Here is a 20,941-nt window from a genome sequence, read left to right on the forward strand (position 1 = left end):
TTGAGAACGTACGCCGATCTGCGAAATCGCACCGTTAAGGAAAGTGGGCTGGGTGAGGAGCTGGTCAAGACTAATTATGGAGTGGCAGGCAAAGGAATGGAACACGCTTGAGACTGGGAGTGTCAACCGCGACGCGCCTCCGGAGGACCGCAGGAGATGGCAATGGCTTCGGGAGTCCTTCATCCAGCAGTGGATGTATCATTGTTGATGATGAACTGTGGTCATATCTCAATGCGCTGCAAGTCATCTAGGTCCTGTATTCTCTTGGGTTTTTTCGGTAAAGTCACGTAGGTAGAAATAAATAATAGAAATAAGAATAGAAATTATTATTTTATAAAATAATTATTTTATTTCTATTATTTTTTATTTTTTCCTTACCGAAAAAACCTAAGTATGAATCCTTGCAGTCACAAAAGCTTCAAATCTAGAATTAAGTTCTGTATCTAACCTTGGGATTTCAGAATCGTTTAGACTGGGGGAATCCGATGAGCCATGAAGCTCTTTTTCACAGATGTCCAATAGGGGCGGGTCATATGCCTCTCTCTGGCGCTCTCCAAGGTTTACTCGGAATTAAATGAGTGGTGATTGCTGGGTCAACACCATTGCCATGAAGCAAAAATGACCGGTACTGTTGTGCTTAATATTTGACTCCAACATGTGCAATGCTGGTCATTGTAGGTGCTCACTAACAGCGCGTCCCACAATAGTCCAGTGCATGTGAGAATAGTTTGTGTTGGTGCATGTGTGTGTGCTTCACAACCAGATCCTTTTGATTAAAAACAAAGTTTATTTTCATTCAAACAGCCTAGACTTGATTGCATTTGAGGGTATGTTAGACTAGGGCTAAGCATCTGCAGAACTCAAGTTCCAAGTAACGGTCTCTCTTACATCAGCTGTTGACGAGAGAGACGCGTGCCACACTTAAAACACACTGCTCTGGAAGAGTTCCAAATTAACACTTTGTCTCATGCCACAATACTGATGATGATGCTGATAGTAATGTTGGTGGCCATGAGAGGAACACACAAACAATGTAAAGATGTTCTTGGTTCTTTCGGTAAAGTCACGTAGAATGGAAATAATAAAAGAATACAAATAAAAGATAATAATGTGAGAATTATTTTATTGGTTTATTTTTTATTATTTTATTATTTCTATTCTACGTGACTTTACCGAAAGAACCATGAAGATGAATCCCTGCAGTCACGAAAGCTTTAAATCGAAATGTAAAGATGTCCCGTGCTTGGCTTTGTGGCTCCTCCAGTTGCCTGCCTCCTTGCAATCGGTCACAAAAGCTCCTTCCTCCAGCCGAATTATTTTGGAATTACTTTATTGGGCAGCTCCATCATCATCATCACCACCACCACCACCACACAACCAACCGCCACCGTCATTGGCAAAGTCACTGCGATATGCCGCAGTGCTTCTCGCACTCCTCCCGAGACCCGAAGCGGTTGGCATTGCCCTTGCACCCGCCGTAGTTGAAGGCGAAGCAGGCGCCCTTGGTGGAGTCGAAGGCCCATGCCGGCTTCCTGGCCTTGCAGAGCCCCACTTCCATGGGCAGCCTGCACGCAGCTGCGTACGAACCACAGAGATCGGGGTGGAGGAGAGAGGTGGGGGGGGGTTCATCGTGTAGCCTTTACAGACTGCTGGGGCAAGTGCTGTTAGCGAGCAGCTATGAAGGCCGGCACCTCACACGAGCGGGTGGGTGGTCAGCACCCCCCCCCCCCCCCCCGGTGGCGATGTTTTTACGCACCGCGCCAGGTACTCGATTGAGGCTGAGTCGACCTAGGGGAGAGGAGGGCCCAGGACTGGTTCTGATTATCGGTGTTGGTGGCCGTGAGCGGGACTCGAACTCGCTCTCGCCGCCGGGTTCGTTGCGCTCACCGCTACCACTGCCGCAGCTGCTTACGCACGCCGTCGTCATTGCGTTCCGACAGGATTTACACACACACACTTGTAGTTCGTTGTTTCGGCGATGGGATTATTGTGGGTTGAATGGGAGTACCACCCACTTACACTATGAGACACCTCCTTTACCAGTGGCAAAATATAGTGATAGGTTTGTACCCTTTCAACTGGTACAACAACTGACACCTTTATACAAGGCATCATGTTTGCAATAACCACAAGACAAGCAGTCAAAATGCAAACAAAAAGAAACAACTCTGATGATGACAGTGCATATCAGTGCATATCATTATCATCATCAGAGTTGTTTATTTTTGTTTGCATTTTGACTGCTTGTGTTGTGATTATTGCAAACATGATGCCTTGTATAAAGGTGTCAGTTTTTGTACCAGTTGAAAGGGTAAAACCTATCACTATACCACCCACTTCTTTCGCAGACATGTCGCCAGCATGGAAGAGTTGGCCAACGTACGGGGGAACCTTGGCGCAGTGGTTAGCGCACTGCGTTGTGAACCAGGCCACCTGAGACTCATTCCCAGCCACGGCCAACATCACATTCCTTAACCCAGAGGTAGGCTGATTATTTATTTTAACCCATTTACCGCATAGTGATTTTCAAAGCGAATAAAAACGTGTCATTTTTTATTTCAAACATTTGATGAAGTGGTGTTATTTGCTTTAAACAAATTTTCAAGTGGACTAATTGATCGTTAAAACACTAAGGTAATGTGTGGAGATAATGCACCAGTTCTGGGCTTCCACGAGACCAGCTCTTCCGGGAAGCTGCGTGGGCCATATGCGTTGGTCTGGTGGAGAAAGCACTGATGATGATGAAGCCACTGCGAGCACACTCTGCAGTGTTTCAATGAATTCACCTGCACACGTTGCCTCCTCAACCTGGAGCCATGATCCACTTGCATCAAACATTGGTGAGGAGTCCCATATGCTGATATATCAATTGAGTGCAATGTCTTAATGGCGACGTAGAGCCTTGTCTATTACAATATTTAACCGTTCCAGGATTTGTAACACGCCATATTCTCCAAAAAAGCTCAGATGGAAACGCGGATGGCACCGATAAAATGTTAACTAAACAGCAGAGAAAATACACGTTTTAGCCTGGTCTTAAACACACTGACTACCTACAACCCACCACGATATCACGGCATGCAGCATACGGTCCTTTGTGCTATACGTGATGGTGTGCTGAACGTGTCTCAATGCTGGCCTCCTGGGTTTCAGTGCCAAGCCATTAGTGGTGTATCCCACTGGGTTTGTACCTTCGGTGCGGCAAGTGCTGAAGCACTCGTTCTCCGTGGCGAACCTGTTCTTGTTCCCCAGGCAGCCTCCATAGACGAAGGACTCGCAGTTAATGGACGTCTTGTTGTAGTAGAACTTGTTGAACATTCCAAAGCACGGGCCGGAATCGGAAGGCAGTAGGCAGAGCTCTGCGGGATCAGGCGTGCTTCGTGTCAACGACCTGACCGGTTAAATTTCGATTTAAAGCTTTTGTGGCTGCAGGGATTCATTTTCTTGGTTCTTTCGGTAAAGTCACGTAGAATGGAAATAATAAAATAATGAATCATTCAGACTCTGTCTTATCAACAGACCTGTTCTTCACCTGAGGACGGCTGCTTGCGTTGAGGCCGAAACGTCGTGAGAATTATTTTATTATGTTTTATTTTTATTATTTTATTATTTCCATTCTACGTGACTTTACCGAAAGAACCGAGAAAATGACTTGACCGCTTGCTAAGTTCCGTTTTCTTAACCGGTCACTGCAATCTGATTTATTTAACTGGTCAGTGCAATGGCGTACTGAAAGGTGTCAGTAATGATGCCAACGTGATGTGTAAGTTGATACCCTCTTGCTGCAAGAAAGCCTCATTCAACCTTAAGACCGTGTTTCAGTGGGCTCCTGTATTGGGATAAGTGTGTAAACATGGCTTGACCTATGACCTGGATACCCCATAGGAGTTCCAACATCCCACATTCAAAATAATCTCCACTGTTTTGAAGGCCTCTGACCCATTTTCACTCGAGCCAATGTAAACATGTTTGATGTTCTTCTTGGTTCTTTCGGTAAAGTCACGTAGAAGGAAAATAATAAAATAATAAAAAATAAAATAATTCTCACGACGTTTCGGCCACAACGCAAGCAGCCGTCTTCAGGTGGAGAACAGGTCTGTCGAGAAATGTTTGATGTTCATCCAGTTCCATAAATGAGTGGCACGTGAGAGAAAACCAGAGTATACCACGGATATATCCCAGAATCCACTGCTCTACTGTCATTTCCTGTACACCCTGCATAAACTTTCAACAGTGTTCAGTTTTTTTTAAAATCTGTGATCTCCTCAACACTGGCGATTTTTTTATAAAGTCAGAGACCGCCAGCATCGCGGTGGTAAAACTGCAACGAGTCACTTTGTCGCCACAAATAAATGGTTATGATACTGACTTGAGAAGCCATTTGCTATTACAAGGCAACAACTTGCCGATTAATTTTTAGTAGTACTAATCACATACCTGCATTTCCCATAAATATGCTAAATTCCTCTTGATATGCAAATTCTTTCGTCAAGGCGCCCTTTCCCCCCCTTCCAACCCAGCTTAAATATATGCTCCAAGCATGGTGCTGTTTCATTCAGACGCTGTCGCCTCGACAGACCTGGTTTTCACCTGAGGACGGCTGCTTGCGTTGTGGCCGAAACGTCGTGAGAATTATTTTATTATGTTATATTTTTATTATTTTATTACTTCCCTTCTACGTGACTTTACCGAAAGAACCAAGAAGAACTGGCCGATGCTTTGTGTAATTGGCTTTGGAACAGCGCATTCCTTGCAGGAATATACCCAGTAAACGTGCAGCGTTGACCCAACGTGTCCATGTTTACTGGGTATTGTGTTTAACGTGGAATTTTGTCTTCACTGTTACCAGCAGATGTAGCTCAGTGTGTTTATGAGTATGTTATTACAATTTTTATTTGCAGCATAAAATGTATATGTTTTTGAAGAGTTAGGTGGGATATTTTTTTTCTGGGCCTTAATTCACCTTTGTTTTCAGGTTGAAATCCAGAGCCTTCTTCCTCCGCTTCCATAATGGCACGGGGCACTCGCTGTGAAAAATATATAGAAGCAGCTCAAGCATTCAAATAATCTCATTAGCTGTTATTATAAAAGAAATAGTTATGAAACCTTTGTTCAATGAGCTGATAGGAGAGGCTACTTACAAGGATATTTCAGGACATATATATGACATTCTGTTCTTCTGTCCGTCAAAGGAATACATTACACTTTTACAAAACTACAAAACCGCTCAATCAATCCCTTTGAAATTCATCACACAAGTCATCCACACCGCTTTCCAGATCCGTATAATGTTTGGACAAGATTGGCATTGAAATACTTCTGAAAATGCATTTTTTATTATAAATAATAATGTAATCCTATGTACAAATGCAATTATCATGTGTGTTAGAATACGTGTGCGTGGGTGTTGGTGCATAACATGCATGTCCATTGAGTTTTCATAATTTCTCAAGCACTGTTCGTGCAGTCAAATCCCTTTAAAATCTCAGGTTCCATTAGGACTAGCGAGCCAGCTAATTTCCGTTGTTTTCTTCGTGTTATAATAACACTGCGGAGGCCTTCATCCAGCAGTGGATTGATCATGGCTGATGGTGATGATGATAACGCACCCGATGTGGTACGAGACCCAGTCCATCTTCACCGGCAACGCATTCCTCTGAGAAGAAAAGATTCCACATCTCAATCTTATCGCATATACCGCCCAACACGCTGCCGTTGCTGCAAAAAAATATGTAGAGCGTCTACAGTGTTTTCTCTTTGTATTCACGTTACCCGTACGTGAAAGATTAAGCCATGCTTGGTGCAAATGAGCTGTAACAAAGAACACAACTCATTCTGTGGTGCAATTATCCAGTACAATGACGGCACCATTAATTGCCGGTGTTGGTTATATATCATTGAAGGAAGACCAAACGAAACACACACACACGGCTCTCATCTTGCATACACCGTGTGCACGTGTGGTCTGTGCTGTTTGACATGACTTTGAAGCTGTGTCAATGAGAAAAACATGCTTCAAAGTTACGTTCGAGGTGGTCGATATGACACTGTCGTGACGTCCGGCGACATCCCTTCTACAACATAACACATAATACTGGTAGGAACCTCCTGGTTACACCAGCCCACAGGGGATTATTGTGTCCGTCGTGCAGGGAGGGGCCGGGTGGGGAGGGTGGGGCTGGGTGGGGAGGATGGGGGGGGGGCTGGGTGGGGAGGGTGGGGCTGGGTGGGGAGGGGAGGGTGGGGAGGGAGGGGCTGGGTGGGGAGGGTGGGGAGGGGCTGGGTGGGGAGGGTGGGGAGGGGCTGGGTGGGGAGGGTGGGGCTGGGTGGGGGATGGGAGGGGTGGGGCTGGGTGGGGAGGGGCTGGTCACCCCGTGGTGCCCTTATAAAACTCAACGTTTAACCTACTCACGCTGGCTAGTGCCCGCCCTCACAGTCGGGCATATTTGCGGAATACACCACGCCGCCGTTGACCCTGGCCATTGACCAAGCAACCCAACCAGCTCCCCCCCGCAGGAATGTGTTTTGGACCAGCCGTGCACTAACTCAACACAGTCATCAATTATATACTGCCTTAAACATAAAAATGTGTAACAGGCGATGTTTCAGGCAATGGTCCTTCTTTATAGCACAGAACCATACACTGCACGTATATTACTGAACTTGATAACAAGCAATCGAGTGGGTGGGTGAGTGATTTGGATATTGACCTGTGATAGCAAATGGAAAATAAGAAGACGCCTACAACTTTGTGCATGTACTAGTGACATCGGTGCACTGTAAAATGGTGCCTGACTGTGGATTTTGAATTGTCATGTTCTCAAGAACAAAGATTAAAATCCACATTTGGACAGGCCCGATAAGACACACCGCCTCGGTGTGAATCTACAGGGTAGGAGCTGTTTGTTGTCTTGGGTTGCATGTTCCATTGATAGTACGGTTTTTAGTGCCAACTCCAATTCTCACCATCATTAGCGAGCACGAAGATCTGCTCATCGGTCAGGCCTAGCTCCAGGCAGAGGCTTCGGAATTCATCCATGAGGTCGTCTCTGATTTCCTGGGTCCTGGCTATGACAAGAGACACACATGAACATGCACATTAATCATCATCATTCCCGACTGTCTTTATGTCCTGACTTAAGACCGTCCTCCTCTCGTCTGCTGCTACATAGGTACAGCATAAAACAAAAAGAGTCCATGATTTTCCCCCAGCCATGTAACCCTCTATCTCCAAAACGAATGATCACCTCTCCCGTTCTTTTGCTGGTTGCATAAACAATTGGGCAATTGTTGGCACCGGCTCACCGTGTGGCTACCTTCCTGCTTGTCTGTGGTTCCTTGTGCCTCCGGGTCGTTCTCTCTCTCTCCTCGAGAACGAGCAAAAATACTGCGCGGTGCGTTACAAGTTGAAACTATTTGTATTATTATAGATGTTGCCTCAATCATTACACATTCACCGGATGAACTACAGGGCATTTAATCTTCTCACATACACACTTTGACAACCTCGCACACATAACTACAACAGAACATTTACCTTTACTGAAAGCAAAGCCATCCAAGATGCTATTCATCTGTGGAATCTTGGTGCCATCAAGATAACCAACAGCCATTGTCTATCCACTCCTGGATGGAAGGCCTCACAACACCATCTGCCATCCCTCGCAGTGTTGCGACGCCAGAATCCATCTCACTCCTGCACAACATCTCATCTCATTGCTCATTCTCCACAGTTGTTATTCTCTCAGGTGCGTCCCCTCCGTCGGCTGTCACTCTGTCATCAGTCCTGTTCAGCAGGCATTATTCATTCTTATGGTATGTGCTGCCCACACAAAATCACACTTTAGGATTGTTCATGAACTGATATGACGTGTGGTGGTGGTGGTGAACAATTCCATAGTTCAGTTTTGTTTAGCTGACGCGGGCTAGAAATCCCCAACAGAGCAGGTGAATGACCATTCCTTGACCGACTAGACAAACCTTTCAAATCAACCTTGCTTTACCTGGATAAGCAACCCTTGCAGTCCCGTACTGATGCACTCTGCTCTGGCTGTAAACTTCACATGGTAGTGCACAGATCTGGCTATCAAATATGCTAGGTTTTCAAATAAAACTTTACCCCCCCCCCCCCCCGTGCACTAGAAGCAATCGTTGAGACTTGAGTGAACTTCTGAACCTGCCTTAATGTGCAGGCCACCGAGTAGTTGATTTTTTTTATGTGCCTTGTCATAAGTCATCCAGGCTGTTAAAGATCACACTTTGATCGACGATTTTAAAATCAAGGCGCATTACGTGACTGAAGCTGTGATGAAAAGATGTAAGCAAATTGCTGTCTCTTTGTTCGTCAATAATTAATTGGTATTCAAAGCAGGTGATAGCCATGTGACCTAGGTTTATGGGTGTTTTGTGTTTTCTATGTTTTTTAATTGGGTTTTTGCTCGTCAATAATTCATTAATATTCAAAGCAGGTGAGCGCCATGTGACCCAGATTTATTGAGGTTTTTTTTTACAAGGAGCTCGATCACAAAGCAATACAGTATATATGTAAACTAACAGTTTAAATAACAAAAGGCATAACGAAACAACACAAACAACACTTAATAAATATTGGCAATTGACTGTATATATATATAACTTTCATTACAATGTATACGTCTCAGCTATATTGGTTATAATGTAGTTCTGGTATATAATATAATATGATGTAATGTTTTATTTGTTCATCAATCACCAATAATGTAATAAATGTTTGTATCTCAAACAAACGATGTTTTTTTAATTAACCTTGGCACATGTAAATGAGTAATTGTTTAGGAGTAGAATTAACTGGCTAAACATTAAAACTTTACTGCAAGACGTCTCTGCCTTTATGTTTCTCTTGCCATGAATGACAAAAAAATCCTTCCTTGACTCAAATCTGAGAATGAAAATGTTGAATATTCTGGCTATTAAAGATATACTGTATAATTACTAATTTAAACGTTTTCTTTTTCTGATGGCCTTTCAGCTATTGAACCTTTGGCACACATGCAATTACCGGGAAACTCGCATGACGTATAGTACATTAGTCGTACGCACCACCCCTAATGAGCACAAAGGTTTTCACGTTATCTTGGGGACAGAGTTAAACATTGCACCTGTTAAATAGCACCTATCATTCTTACGACAAATTTGCACACATTTTGGCTGAGTGTGACCTCAGGAATGTATAAATATTTTTTCAATTCCCCACCACCAAAAATCACCCAGAATCCACCTGATGCCATTGGATCTCAGAAGCTAAGCAGGTTTTGGCCTGGCTATTGCTTTGACAGGTGACCACCATGCACCATCAAGGCTATGGGGCTACCTGGTGGGCAACAGAGGGCAGTGAGTAAAATTTTTGCTAAAATAATGTACGGTACGAACTGCTATCCTTCCACATCTACGCTCCCTGCCTTCACTAGCCCACACCTACCAGCACAACGTGTGGTTAAATAACCCCCCACAACCCAAACGCCTGGGGAGGCCTTCATCCAGCAGTGCACAAGCGTTGTTCCGCTGCGAGAACACATCTCTCCTGTTGCTGCATAGTTCTAGTGACTTATTGTCTCTAGGCGAGTGCAATTTAAGATCATGTTGCTCTATATAAGGTCTTAAGTGGGCTAGCTCCACGTCATATTCAAGTGCTAATTCAATCATATTGACCTATAAGGTCCTTAAGATCTGCTAGTGGTGCCCTTATATGAATGCCTCGATTTTGATTACGTTTTGTGGCGATTGGGCGTTGACTGTGGTGGCCCCAAGTTGTAGAATCCCGTACCTGCGGAGACCAGGTTGTCCCACAATGTTGATATATTTAATTCCCGATTAAAACACATTTTTCAAATAAAAATATTTTTTCTAATAAATTTTGTTCTTCTCTGGTCCTTATTTTGTCACCCGTTTCTGTATTATCTTTGTCCTTTTCATAGCATGCCACCTTGAGACATCGTGAAAGATGCCTAATCAGTGCAAACTATTGTTGCACCTCATTAGACCTCCTTTGCCAGTACCAAAATATAATAGGGTTTTTCCCATTTTTTCTGGCAACAAAACTGAAACCTTTTTACAAGGATTCATGTCTGCATTAACCACAATACTTGCAGTTAAAATGCAAACAAAAACACACTGTGATAAAATATGCATTGTCCTTGAAACTGATTGGTCCACACTAGAGACGGCTTTCTTTTGAGCCTCGACCCAATTGGCGCTCGACCAGAGGACGCCAAAAGGCGTACAGCTCAAAGACAATGCACTATCAAAGTAATGAGGGCTCGGGGTGAGCATCTACATCTAATGATGTAGATGCTCACCCCGAGGGGAAAACCCCTATTATTATTGTTGCACTGTTAAATTATGCATGTGCAGGTGTAACGTGTGATCACCCACACATCAAGCGCAGGACCTTGACAGATTTGTCGGACTCCTTGTAGGCGTACATCACGGCATACTCATTGTAGTTTGTGCGCACCACGATCATGTTCATGTGGATCGGCTTCTTCCATGCTGCAACAAAAAAGCAATGACGATGGTCAGAGTGCATCAGGGGTTAATAGAGAAACCACGAAAGTAGAAAATAACAACCGTTTGAATGGGAATTATTTCTTCTCGTGTATGGCAAGGTGAAATTTGCAACGGAATATGTGTGTGTGCATATGGAGGTTATTGAGTCATTCAATAGCCAATGTGGAGGCTTGGTGGTTATCGGTGATGTCGCCTCCGAATCGACAGTGTGGGCAAATTCACGGCCAATATCATCGACATCCACCAATGGGAATAATTTTGTCTGCTGCAAAGAATAGCACCATAATATTGTGCATTTAGATTTTGACGTGACATTTTTTGTTCTTACGTAGTTTTACTTTAGTTTTTTCCCACTAAGTATGTACACAGTACTGTATTGACAATATATTTTACTAACATCTGTGTTGTAAAAAAATATCACCTTGATGTAATGTTGTAAAAATAACCCTCATTTTATAACTTAAACCCCTATACCCCCTAGTAAATCCAATGCCATGCAGGTTGTGTGGGGCTGTTTGACTATATTTAACTATGCAGGTTCAGTGCAAGTTGGTGAATGGTGGGGTGGCCCAGGTCGAGTTCACGAGCCACGATGTTAGTCGTGGTCAGGAATCTCACTGAAGTTGCCGGTAATATCAGTCACCATTGCACAATAAAGTAACAGTTTAAATTATACATTGACATTTCACTTTAGAATTAGCATTTCATCAAATCTCACACGCATTTTTTTATTCAGTTGAAATATCACTTGCCACTAATTTTAGCCGTTGCCAGGAATTAAACTCAGGTTACCAGGTTCTAAATTGAAAATAATTTCTTTAGAACTGCTTTTTGTGTTTAGTTTAGCACGATTGGCTACGTACGGTACAAAATAAGTTCAATATACAGTAAAACCTTGGATTGCGAGTAACTTGGTCTGCGAGTGTTTTGCAAGTCGAGCAAAATTTTTAAATAAATAATAATTTGATAAACGAGCGAGGTCCTGGAATACGATTGGCACGTGTAAACGCATTGTCTGCCGAGCGTCACGTGATCACAACTGATATACGAGTGCTTTGATATACGAGTGCTTTGGATTACAAACACGTTTCCAGAACGAATTATGCTCGCAATCCAAGGTTTTACTGTACATAGATACAGGTTCATAATGCAGTATGCAAAGCACTGCGCCAGGACTCCGATCACTACGTTCAAAACTCATGTGACAGATCATGAGATGTGTGGGCAAACGCACTCATAATTGTGAAAAACCTCCCGTTGGCGACCATGTTCAACGTGGACGTCCTCTGGTGACACTCCCCTTCTCTGTTTAAACAACAGGAAACACGTGTTAATTCCAGGCATACTATAACTCATCAGCCACATCGATCCACTGCTGGATGAAGGCCTCCCCAAACCATCACCATCTCTGGCTGCCCTGTGATGTAACAAGCATATATTTTTTATTTAAAGCTTTCGTGACTGCAGGGATTCATATTCTTGGTTCTTTCGGTAAAGTCACGTAGAAGGGAAATAATACAATTCTATAAATATAAAACAATAAAAATTCTCACGACGTTTCGACTGCAACACAAGCAATCATCATCAGGTGTGAAACCCACAGCAAGAAAATTAGAAAAAAAATTGTTATTGTTTTATATTTATATATTTTTTCCCTTCTACGTGACTTTACCGAAAGAACCAAGAATATAAATCATATAATTGTTTTATTATGCTCGTTTGCCCAAGAAAGCCTCACTGAGTTTCATGGATATTTTTCAGTGCGCTCTTGCCAATTGTTTTTGCAGTAGGGAAGGCGATGATTGTTTTATATATTCTAATTGAGTAATTTGTTCAAACTTGAACCATAACGCCGGCACGTAATGCCCGCCTACTCTTGCGAATGACATTACTGGATCTGCAACGTCCACTGCCAAGCAGACTGTGCGCATACTATGTAGTTAATAGACCCGCAGTAATTTACAGGACGGCCGCCAATTTCGAACCGTGAACCTCTGCCAACGTACGACCTCTGGCCAACGTCACTACCCCAAACAAGGACGTACAATACACATTACTTTAAACTATCACGATCAAGTTAATTTAACGTTCAATTTCATGCATGTAGATTTTATTAAATCCTTTATATTAAGTTCGCTTGCTTGCTTGCGTGCTTGCTTGCTTGCGTGCTTGCTTGCTTGCTTACGACCGTGCAAATCTTTCGGTCGTTTTTTAACCCACTTCCCGTGATCCAATCGAGCTGACATTTTCCACACAGACTCGTTGTGCGAGACAATTAATGTTCGTGAAAAAAAATGCTAAAATTTTACACTTTTTAGGCAAAATTTTTTTTTTTACATATATTCAAATAGAACTCATTCATGGCTTTGGCTGAACGTGACAGTATAAGAGCCCAGAGCGAAACCTTCCACAGGCCGTGGCGGAGTAGCGCAGTTGGTAGCGCCCTCGCTTCCCATGCCAAAGGTCGCGGGATCGATCCCCGCGTCCTCCACAGGCGAATATATTTTTAATCCTTTATATTAAGTTCGCTTGCTTGCTTAGGACCGTGCAAATCTTTCGCTCGTTTTTTAACCCACTTCCCGTGATCCAATCGAGCTGACATTTTCCACACAGACTCGTTGTGTGTGACAATTAATTTTCGTGAAAAATAATTTCCTAAATTTTACACTGTTTAGGGAAAACAAATTAAATATTTAATTACTAATTGCTTAATACTGGCAGACAATCATCTGACCCATAGGTGGCAGCCATCTCAAGCCAGAGGACGAGAGGACTCTAGCCGCCACGCATATAAAGGATTTAGAGTGAAAAACTTTGTTTTTACGGGTTTACTTGTTTTAACTTGCACTTCGCGCTGTTTCTAATGCCACCACTGCAACCTCACGGTTTATGAGCACGGTTGGCTACGTACGGTGCAAGATTTTTTTTATATATATATACTTGCAAGAATGGGTTTTTTGTTGTTATTGTTGTTGTGGCGGACAGTGGTTGCAGATGAAAATGAAACGGTGGTATTTTCTCGTTTCATGCAACTCGTCGACTAGGAGGTTTTCAGTCACAGGAGCGCCAAAACCGGCGGCGGCTTCATCAGCCGAGTTTTGATATCGACAGCTGCCTAACAAAACTGGTCTTGCGAGGGTCCACAGCATTAGTGTAGTTTTGACGCTGTGCTCGCATTTCAGTCATCGATTAGGCGTGATAGGGTAGGTGTGTTTACAGTAGGAACACCCCTGGTGGATATATTGGCAGGTAAACCGATTGTTTTAATTAGCAATTAAAAAAAACAGGTGACATTCTACACAGGGCAAACCGTGAATGCAATTTCTCCTTAAACTACATATTGTCGTGCAGGCAGACAGTAATGTTGCCCTAATGACTGTTAATTTAATACATTAGTGATGTTTCAACTAATAAAACCCAATTGTCTTATTTCAATTCCAAGATATGGAATCGATCGTCTGGATGGATAGAGTCGACTCCATTTCAAAATAAAATCCATTATTCAGGCATGGACTTCTCATCCCACTTAGAATTTAGCTTTCTGATACCGTATTACATGGCACTATGGACCAAAACCCTGCAGTGTGACCTTGTTAAAAAGCCAGTTATGCTATACAGACAAGTATTAAACACGGGACAGAGTGATCCGATGTTGTGCATCATACATTTTGGCCCAAGCGCTGAATTTTGGGCTACGAATTTCGAGAGAAGCTGGGGCAAAGCTGGGGGGTTGTGGGGGGAGTTTGCCCCCTTCCCGTTAGCCCCCGCAGCTACCACGGGTAGCAGCAGTGGGTTGCCGGGGTACGTTACCTGGCCTTGGTGGAGGTGACGGTGAACGTATCCTCCCCCTCCCCGGCCATGATTTCAAAGGAGCCGCCCCGGTGCTTCTGCACGTGACCGGGCAGGTACTGGCAGTTGCCGGCTATGGACACCACGTACCATTTCCCCAGGAACTGTGCGCAAGCATCCGCACGCAGGCAAACAACAACAACAAGAGCAGCAACAAACAGCCGCCATTCGCCACTGAGTGGCAAGTGATGTCACCACAGCGCTTGTGCCAGGCTAGGTGCACCTTGAGTCCATCACGTCGTGGACGTGTGGAACTTTATCTCGCTACTGGCAAGGAGGTCGAGGTCATGGCACACACCCGGGTTAACTTCCGTAGATGACTGGCAGAATCAGAATCTTTCGTTACACTGGAGGAATCTGATGAGCTATGAAACTCTTTTTAACAGATGTCCAATCATAGACGGCACCGCCTTTGCTCCGGACTGTCCAGGTGAGAGCACACACACACACATGCGCAGCAGGCACAGGTAGCCACAAACACAGGCAGCCTCACCCTCACTTGCATTTCATTAAACTGCTGGACGAGTGTTGTTTGCGAGCGCCTATTATCGTATGTATGTTGAACTTCTTTCGCGCCATACGTAGCCAACCGTGATCATCCGCGTTGTGGCTGTCATTGGTAAAGGATGTTTGGGAGTGGTGAGACCATTAACCATGCTCATTACTGCCGTTCTCGCGCTCTCTCTTCAAGCTGATTTAGCAGACCATATTATAGCAGGTACATACTTTAGGCCGAGTCGACCTACGGGCGGGGCTAGCATACATGAATATGTATTGTACTTTTGTTGCAGGAGAGAGTTGTACCCACGTCTTGGTTTGTAAAAAATATATATGTGATGCTACAATCAGCACTCTAAATGCGGTTTTCGTTCTGAATACAGTTGTAATTTACCCACTATTTTTGACACTCGTGATTAAAATGTATTTGAGCTCAAATTCAACATTGCCGTGAAAGTCACGAGCAATTTAGATGCATCGTGCACAATATGTCACGCGAACTGTTGGGCTATGTATTTAGCTCGGGCCTTCTTCCATCTTAACTGCAGTGTTATAGCACAGAACGAGGTAATTTGAACTGCTGATTAACAATTAGATCGGTTGTCCAATCTGACGCTTTAAAAACTTTTTTTCATTTTAAACGAAACGAAGACTACATAGTATAGCCGTGCATATTACACAATCCCCCTTAAGAAGCCGTGTAACATACCTATGCATTTTATTAAGTTTTGCCTTGAAATTTCATTTTTCGCGCAAGGTAAAATGGTCAATACCCAATGCAAGCTTATATGGTGCACTGACTACAAATAACAAAAGTAACGCACTTGTAAACATTTAATTACATAGGCAATTGTGACCAAGTCACTTAGTTACAAGTTTAATAATGTTTTAGGCTCTAATAAGAAGCCAAAATTGTACACAAACGTAGTCTACGCTATGCTTATACTGTAACTAGAAAATTCCATAAGCCAACATTTCTGCAGTTGGGTCGCCAAAATATTATGCCCCGGAGATTCATTATTTTCACTCGTAGGGTATCAACCAAACATTCTGAATTGCGTATGTCGCTTACTCAACACCTTAACCAGGCGCCGGCAACAAACATAACAAAAATGAGCCTCTTATTTTCGATTTCGCTAAAGATCTCAATTTAACACATAAGCTTTCGACCAATATCATCCATAATAGATGTTTTTTGTGGGGGGGGGGGAGTTAGGTCGCGTAAATATATAAATGTGTCGTTCTCTATAAAGAAAATATTTCAATATTTGAAGAGCATGCACAGAATGCAGTGTGAATGGCGGTGTCACGAAGCAGTTCCTTAAAGAGCCGCAGGTTGGCGACCACATGGCCTAAACTATGACCCCGCAATCGGTGAACCGAGTATTTCGCCTCCTGTTGCGTCTGACCCTAAAGCAAAATAGCGAGCAGACGAAGCTTCACAACCTGGTCACAAATACAATAAACTCTCGTCATTGTTAGTCGTAACGGGTATGTACAATTAGGAACGAAATAACTCGACAAAAATGAACACGGTATGCCAGCAGATCGGCCGGCCAGCCAGCCCAAGTTACCTTGGTCACGTCAAAGTTCTCCTGGACTTGAATCTCATCTTCGCTGGGGTCCGTGGGCGATGCGTCCACATAGAACACAACCCCCAGCAGCAGGCACAATGCGAGCTTCATGTTTTCCTGATGGCTTTGCAAGCCCTTTGCTCTCTGGCTCTCTTGCTTCGCTCTGGCCTGCTTGCTTGCTTGCTGCTTGCTTGCCCTCTGTGCCACCGCCCGCAAATGTGTGTCCGGTGGGCACGTTCACAAGTCACCCACCCACCCAGCCACCCACCCACGCTGCGCCAGCATCCCGCGCGTTATCGGCAGCACCGTCAGCATGTAGTTGATCGGTGCACAGGGCATGTTTGTGAAAGATTGCACGGAATTCTTTGTGCCTTGTGTGTGATGCAGCGGTTTGGCATTCCACAAAGTTGTTTTTCTTTCTCCCATGTGTTTGCGCGAATGCGCTTTGCACGTGACTTTGTTTACGTCAATAGTCATCAGTTCTTTTACAATGATCGTGATGACACTCGTGTTTATCCTTGGTACCGCGGTTAGCGCTTTGTTCTATGGACCTGGCGACCTGGACTGAAGTTGAATGGCATTGCTAACATTGCCCCCCCCCCCCCCTGCAATGACCAGTAATGTGCATGAAAGTTGGACAGCCACCATGACAAAGGAGCTGTTCACAAAGAGCTGTGCAAACATGTCATGTTATTTTTTATATCCTGTGATGGGGATTATACAAAAAAATCTTCCAATGTTTTTCCTGTTCAAAGTAGCATTTTGTTACGTTCCAATTTTTTTCTGGCTCTTGTTATTTTCTGTTCCATTCCCCAGGTTTCTTGGAAAGTTTATTTAAAATTCCTTCAAAATTATTGGAATGAAAAAAAAGAAAACGTTCATTAGTGTCCCAGCAGTAAACATGACTACCAATGGCATGGGCTGCTCAGAGCACGTGACAATGTCTGATGCACCACACTGTGCACGATAAATAATAACAAGAGAAACATTCTCAATAACAAATTGTCGATTTTAAACCAACAATACTCGTCGACCTTTATTTATGAAGTTCAACGCACCTCATGATTCCCAAGGTTGATAAAGCATGCTTGAAGGTTAAAATAGCCAAAGGCTCCCATAAGGGGCCGTCCATAAATGACGTCACGCACCTAGGGGGGGGGGTCAGACATTTGTGACGATGTGTGAAGAGGAAGGGGGGTTTGAGAAATGTGACGTCACATCAAAATGTGCAACTTTAAATCAATCTAGACAACACGTTCTACATAATTAAATATACTTTTTAATAAATGTTTTCTCCTACAACATCAGAGTGCAGCGCCACATTAAATACGCACTACAATGACAATAGTTTAAAGCGATTTGAAGCATTTTTTTTGGGGGGGGGGGCAGAGCTTTGTGACGTCACATTTGAGGGGGGGGTCTGACTTTTTGTGACGCTGTGTGACGAAGGGGGTAGGGGGTCAAAAATCGCGTGACGTCATTTATGGACGGCCCCTAAGGTTATTTTTACACTTAACATACTGTTGAATTTGTGGATATGGGAGTGTTATTGCCAGATACCATTATCTGCACCAATCAGCAAAAAGAACTCCCAGACAATCCACATTGCTATGTGCAGGTAAACGCAGATAACATTGTGAAATTTCTGCCAATTCCGAATGAATTCTCTTATATTCATGATAATAAAATGTATTTAGACTTGCCAGGGGACACTTATGGGTGACTCAACCATAGATAAACACAACCAATTAAATCAAATTTGCACCATTTGCATGTCATTCCTTTTTCTGTGAAAAGCAGATAATTCGAAGACTCCATATGCATATATTAGGATTGTTTACCCATTCACTATCACTGTAAATATATGTTTAATTTCTTTCGCACCGTAAGTAGCCAACTAATCAGAGGTGCGGGGTAATATGGTTAATCCCATCCAGTGTTCAGAACCCATATCCTTCTCATGTCAAACATCGCCTCCAAGTGCCCTACCCACTCGGCTACAGTCTCTCCACTGAATGATGCCGAGTTTTCTTTTAAGTCTAGTGGAGCGGTCAGAGTGGTTATCACAATGCAGTTTTAACTTGGGTGCAACGTTGACGAGATGTTAACTACCTCGCCCGTGATACAGGAGGTCGTTGGTTCGATCGCGACCTTGACGCCTGTGTATTTGGAGTTTGCATGTTCTCCACGTGGTCACGTGCGTTTTTCTCCGGGTCCTCCGGTTTTTCCTTCCACGTTTAGAATCGGCATGCGTTGAGAATATTTGCCTGCTTTTAAATTTCCACGCGATAAGCCACTTCGTTTATTATGTGGCCAGGTCGCTTCTGAGAAAGAGCAATTAAGCTCGATGGACCTTACTTGGTAAAGTAAACAAATCATATTCTTAGGTTTTTTTTCGGTAAAGTCACGTAGGTAAAAAATAAAAATTAAGTAAAATAAAATAAAAATATTTTTATTTTACTTTTATTATTATTACCGAAAAAACCTAAGAATATGAATCCTTGCAGTCACGAAAGCTTCAAATCTAGAAGTAAAAAATAGTTTAAAGTTTAATTTAAATCTTGTCTGATGTGAGCGTACCCACACTTTAACCCCCACTGCACGAGTTTACTAGAGCACCCATTCATACTGCTTGGTGGACAGGCGCAGGGAATAAAAACTAAAAACTTGCTCCATTGTCTCTGCCGCACCAGGAGATCGAATCCAACCGGCGACCTCTGGATCACAAGTCCAGTGTGCTAAATCGATACACCGCAGAAGAGGTATAAGAATGTATTATGTTGGAAAATGTTAACATTGGACATATTCTATGTGTCCAAGAACTTAACGTCTAAAAGCTGTTGCTCATCATGAACAGGTTTTTTTTTACCCCTTTTGTATGCAGTCGTGAGTGCAATTCTCTACGGTGAATCTCGCCCGTGAAGAATTTCCCGTGGCTTTCGACCACCCTGTCACAGTCCTCGCTTACAAATACATCGACAACACCTCCAGACAGTCGCGTAGCTATCAAGTGAGTGTGTAGGCAGTGCCACTGCACTGTTCTCCCCATGGTCGCGTGGATTTTTCTCCGGGTCCACTGGTTCCCCCCCCCCCCCCCCACACATTTTAGAAACACGCGTCTAAAGTATTTGGCTGCTATTTCCACACGATAAGCCGCCACTTCATTGACCAGTGGGCCTTACTTGGTAAAATAAAAATAGTAAAACATTGTTTATAAAATCGAAAATAAAATAAAAACTGCACCCAGGTCCATGGGCCGAAGCAGGCCAATCTCTGGGCATGTAGACTGGGGGAGTTTGGCCGAGGACGCCATTCCATTTCATGTGTAGTGGTGTTAACTACTCGCCTGTTCGCAAACTGAGAGAGCGGATCGTAAACAAGGTTTTTTCCGCTCAATCAAACGGTCAGGGTCAAATGCTGTGAGGTAGAATCCAAACGCCAGATTGGAAAGGACCAATCGGAGGGTTCCACAAGGTGGCCGGGGATTGGACAACCCGGCCACGAACAGGTATAAAAGCCAGAGCGCTGAGAGCTCTGGGCCAGTTCTGCTACACGAAGACCCAAGTCGGCCGAAGACATCTAGGACCCTGGACCAAGCCTTCCAGCCCTTATCAGGGCTGGGGCTCAGTGTAACCAGTGGTCGGGGAGAGATCCCCTAGGTCCAGCCAGAGGACGCTGGGATAGCAGGGAGATTAGATAGTCTGCAGGGTCCGGAGGCTGCACCTCCTCAGGGTAACGGGTGAGGGGACCATTTACCCCTTTGTGTGATAGGGACTGTGTATTAAGACAATAAACAGTGTGTGCCATAAAGAAGTTTAGAAGTCCGTCCTTTACGACACTACACATGTATCAGGGCCCATGCTGACCAATCCATGCGATCGTCTCCACTATTGGCCACAGGTGGAGTTTGACTTCGATATTTGGGAGGGCAGGGGTTCGCTTTGTCCCTCACATTAGGAATCGCTGGTACATGTAATTCATTTATTTTTATCCTAATTTTAAACTACTGAAAATAAGTTAATAAGGGTGCTCAGTTTGGGGGGGACATTGCCCCACCCCAGTGCCCCTCCAATCTCCTCCCATACTCTTGTTCCTCCTCCATAACAGAGATCATTGAGAGCGTCTCTCTCCTTTTCATCATGGGAGGAACAGTGCTGAGAAAGTGGCTATGAAATGGCAATATCGCATTGGATCGAATCCATCCATGCAGAGGTTTTTGAGCGTTGACCTCTCGTACTCCTCCAACATGCCAATCACTCCATTATGGAATTGCATACATATTTCATAAGGAGGACCTTCCTAAACAAATCTAGAGACTCGGTGAGGCTTCGTTGCACAAGCAAAATATATTGCCTTGTTATTAGTAAGTCACTCTAAATCACAAATCATACGTTTCAGATGCAGTGCACAAATCAGCTTTATTTTCGTAATTTCATTGTGGCAGTCATTCATTCACACTCTCCTTTTGAGATATG

At 43.7% G+C, this 20,941-nt stretch overlaps 1 protein-coding gene across 1 annotated transcript; it reads right to left on the bottom strand.

The window, feature by feature from the left end:
• Positions 1-764: 764 nt before the first annotated feature.
• LOC144937756 (protein AMBP-like) lies at positions 765-16,668 on the bottom strand. Its single transcript, XM_078865199.1, has 9 exons — positions 16,467-16,668; positions 14,356-14,498; positions 11,780-11,850; positions 10,411-10,527; positions 6,967-7,068; positions 5,610-5,656; positions 4,964-5,027; positions 3,192-3,359; positions 765-1,575 (listed from the first exon to the last, which is right to left on the bottom strand). Exons 1-9 carry the CDS (start codon positions 16,575-16,577, stop codon positions 1,403-1,405), a joined length of 996 nt encoding a protein of 331 aa, XP_078721325.1. The 5' UTR covers positions 16,578-16,668; the 3' UTR covers positions 765-1,402.
• Positions 16,669-20,941: the final 4,273 nt, after the last annotated feature.

Source organism: Lampetra fluviatilis, chromosome 20 (assembly GCF_964198595.1).
Source record: "Lampetra fluviatilis chromosome 20, kcLamFluv1.1, whole genome shotgun sequence".
Lineage (NCBI taxonomy): Eukaryota > Metazoa > Chordata > Hyperoartia > Petromyzontiformes > Petromyzontidae > Lampetra > Lampetra fluviatilis.